General features: G+C 74.2%; 1 protein-coding gene across 1 annotated transcript in view; it reads left to right on the top strand.

Moving 5' to 3' along the window:
* Positions 1 to 2,942, top strand: part of TYMP (thymidine phosphorylase) — a 9,385-nt gene that overhangs the window by 2,776 nt on the left and 3,667 nt on the right. Inside the window, exons 6-11 of the mRNA XM_026071163.1 lie at positions 769 to 897; positions 1,307 to 1,509; positions 2,145 to 2,243; positions 2,335 to 2,464; positions 2,550 to 2,668; positions 2,750 to 2,912. Of these exons, the coding sequence (XP_025926948.1) occupies positions 769 to 897; positions 1,307 to 1,509; positions 2,145 to 2,243; positions 2,335 to 2,464; positions 2,550 to 2,668; positions 2,750 to 2,912 (843 nt within the window). The remainder of the gene's footprint in view (positions 1 to 768; positions 898 to 1,306; positions 1,510 to 2,144; positions 2,244 to 2,334; positions 2,465 to 2,549; positions 2,669 to 2,749; positions 2,913 to 2,942) is intronic.

The raw sequence follows: 2,942 nt of genomic DNA, 5'->3' as shown, positions 1-2,942 counted from the left end.
CTGTGCACCGGGAGCAGTGGCCCTTGTGCACATCCCCATGCACTGGGAGTGGTGGCCCCTGTGCACGTCCCTGCACGTCCCCGTGCACCGGGAGCGGTGGCCCTTGTGCTCATCCCTGTGCACCAGGAGTGGTGGCCCCTGTGCTTGTCCCTGCATGTCCCCGTGCACCGGGAGCRGTGGCCCTTGTGCTCRTCCCTGCTCGTCCCCATACACCAGGAGCGGTGGCCCCTGTGCACATCCCTGCACGTCCCTGTGCACCGGGAGCGGTGGCCCCTGTGCACGTCCTTGCATGTCCCCATGCACCRGGAGYGGTGGCCCCTGTGCACGTCCTTGCATGTCCCCATGCACCGGGAGCGGTGGCCCCTGTGCTCGTCCCTGCATGTCCCTGTGCACYGGGAGCAGTGGCCCTTGTGCACATCCCCATGCACAGGGAGCGGTGGCCCTTGTGCTCATCCCTGTGCACCGGGAGCGGTGGCCCTTGTGCTCGTCCCTGCACCCGGGAAGCCTGGGGCGGCCTGGCCGAGCCCCGAGGCCCCGATCTCGCCATCGGGGGCAGGACGGGCGCCGCGGGGAGCAGCGAGTGCCGGCCCGGTGCAGCCGCTCCCCGCGGCGGTGCAGAGTCCAGCCACCAGCGACGCCTCCGGGGCGGGACGGGACGGGACGGGACAGGACACCATGGGACGGGACGGGGCGGGTCGGGACGGGACCAGGAGCGGTAGCGGTAGTGTTCGGGCCGGGCTGTGCGGCGGTGCCCGGCGCGGTGCCCAGCGATGGCCACGGAGGCCTCCATCCCGGCGCTGATCCGGAGGAAGCGTGACGGCGAGCGGCTGYGGGACGAGGAGATCGAGCGCTTCGTGCGGGGCGTCACAGACGGCACCGTCCAGCAGGGCCAGATCGGTGCGGGCGGCCGCGGGGACACGGGGACATGGGGCACCGTGGGGATGTGGGGACACCAGGACACAGCAGGGACATGGCCAGGCAGGGCTGAGGGACGGGCAAGGGGACACGGCAGGGCACGCATGGGGGGGGGGCACATGGCAGGAGGACACGGCTGCATGGGGGGGGACGCAGTGGGGCCACGGCTGGGGGACGTGGCCGGGGAGGACACGACGTGGGGACGCGGCCAGGGGACAGGGACGGGCATGCAGGGGGGCATCCTGCCGGACCCCCAGAGCGGGGTGTCCCGGGGGTGTCGGACCGGGGGGCTGCAGGGGGGCGGCAGGGAGGGACCCTCCACGGGGCGCGGGGGTGATGGGGACTTGCGGGGCGCGGGAGCAGCCGGCCCACGGGCGCGCGGCGGCGGCAGGCGCCATGCTGATGGCCATCCGGCTGCGGGGCATGGACGCGGAGGAGACGGTGGCGCTGACGCGGGCCATGGCGGCGTCGGGCCGGCGGCTGGCGTGGCCGGAGGGTTGGCGCGGGCGGCTGGTGGACAAGCACTCGACGGGCGGCGTGGGCGACAAGGTCAGCCTGGCGCTGGCCCCGGCGCTGGCCGCCTGCGGCTGCAAGGTGAGCGGGGCCCRGCGGTGGCTCTTGGTGGTCCCGGCGGGTCCCAGTGGTCCTGGCGGGTCCCGGTGGTCCCAGTGACCCTGGGAGGTCCCAGATGTCCCAGCAGCCGGTGGATCCTGGGGATCCCAGTGATCCCAGTAGTACCGGCAGCCAGCGGGTCCCAGTGGCCCTGGCAGGTCCCAGTGGTTCCAGTAGTCCCAGTAGCTGGCGGGTCCCAGTGATCCCGGCGGGTCCCAGATGTCCCAGCAGCCGGTGGCTCCTGGGGGTCCCAGCGGGTCCCAGTGGGTCCCTGCAGCTGGTGGGTCCTGGGGGTCCCAGTGGTCCCAGCAGCTGGCAGGTTCTGGTGGTCCTGGTGGATCCCAGTGGTCTCAGCAGCCAGCAGGCCCCAGTGGGTCCCAGCAGCTGGTGGGTTCTGGGGGTCCCGGTGGGTCCTGGGGTCCCAGTGGTCCCAGCAGTTGGCAGATTCTGGTGGTCCTGGTGGATCCCGGTGGTCCCAGCAGCCGGCAGGTCCCAGTGGTCCCAGTGGTCCTGGCAGCCAGCAGGTCCTGGTGGTCCCGGCGGTGCCGGCAGCCGGTGGGTCCCAGCGGCGCCGGCGGTGGCTCCTGCCCACCGCGCGCCGCCCTGCTCCGCCGCAGGTGCCCATGATCAGCGGCCGCGGGCTGGGCCACACGGGCGGCACGCTGGACAAGCTGGAGTCCATCCCCGGCTTCAGCGTCGCCCAGAGCCCCGAGCAGGTGAGGGCGCGCGACGGGGACACGGACACGGCGGGCAGCGGCGGCACGCAGCCGGGGCTCCCGCGCACCGTCTCGCCGGCCCGCACCGCAGATGCGGCGCATCCTGGAGCAGGCGGGCTGCTGCATCGTGGGGCAAAGCGAGGAGCTGGCGCCCGCCGACCGGGTGCTCTACAGCCTGCGCGACGTCACCGCCACCGTCGACAGCCTGCCGCTCATCACGGGTGCGTGGCCGGGCCGCGTCGGGGTCTGGGTTGGGGCCGGGGCCGGCGGGACCGCAGCGATGCCGTGCCCATGCCCATGCCGCAGCCTCCATCCTGAGCAAGAAGGCGGTGGAGCAGGTGTCGGCGCTGGTGCTGGACGTCAAGTTTGGGAGCGGCGCCCTGTACCCCACGCTGGAGGGTGCGCGGCAGCTGGCGCAGAGCCTGGTGAGCGGGGCGCCGCGGGCACAGGGACGGGGACAGGGACGGAGGGGGGACGGCGCTGCCCGCCCCGCCGTAACCCCGCAGGTGTCGGTGGGCGGCCGGCTGGGCATCCGCACGGCGGCGGTGCTGAGCCGCATGGACGAGCCGCTGGGCCGCTGCGTGGGCAACTCGCTGGAGGTGCTGGAGGCGCTGCAGTGCCTGGAGGGCCGCGGCCCCGCCGACCTGCGCGAGCTCGTCACCGCGCTGGGTGGGTGCCGCCGCGCCGCGGGGCCACGCG

The sequence above is a fragment of the Apteryx rowi genome, unplaced genomic scaffold (assembly GCF_003343035.1).
Source record: "Apteryx rowi isolate R43461 unplaced genomic scaffold, aptRow1 scaffold_322, whole genome shotgun sequence".
Lineage (NCBI taxonomy): Eukaryota > Metazoa > Chordata > Aves > Apterygiformes > Apterygidae > Apteryx > Apteryx rowi.
This window is presented reverse-complemented; position numbering and strand designations above follow the sequence as displayed.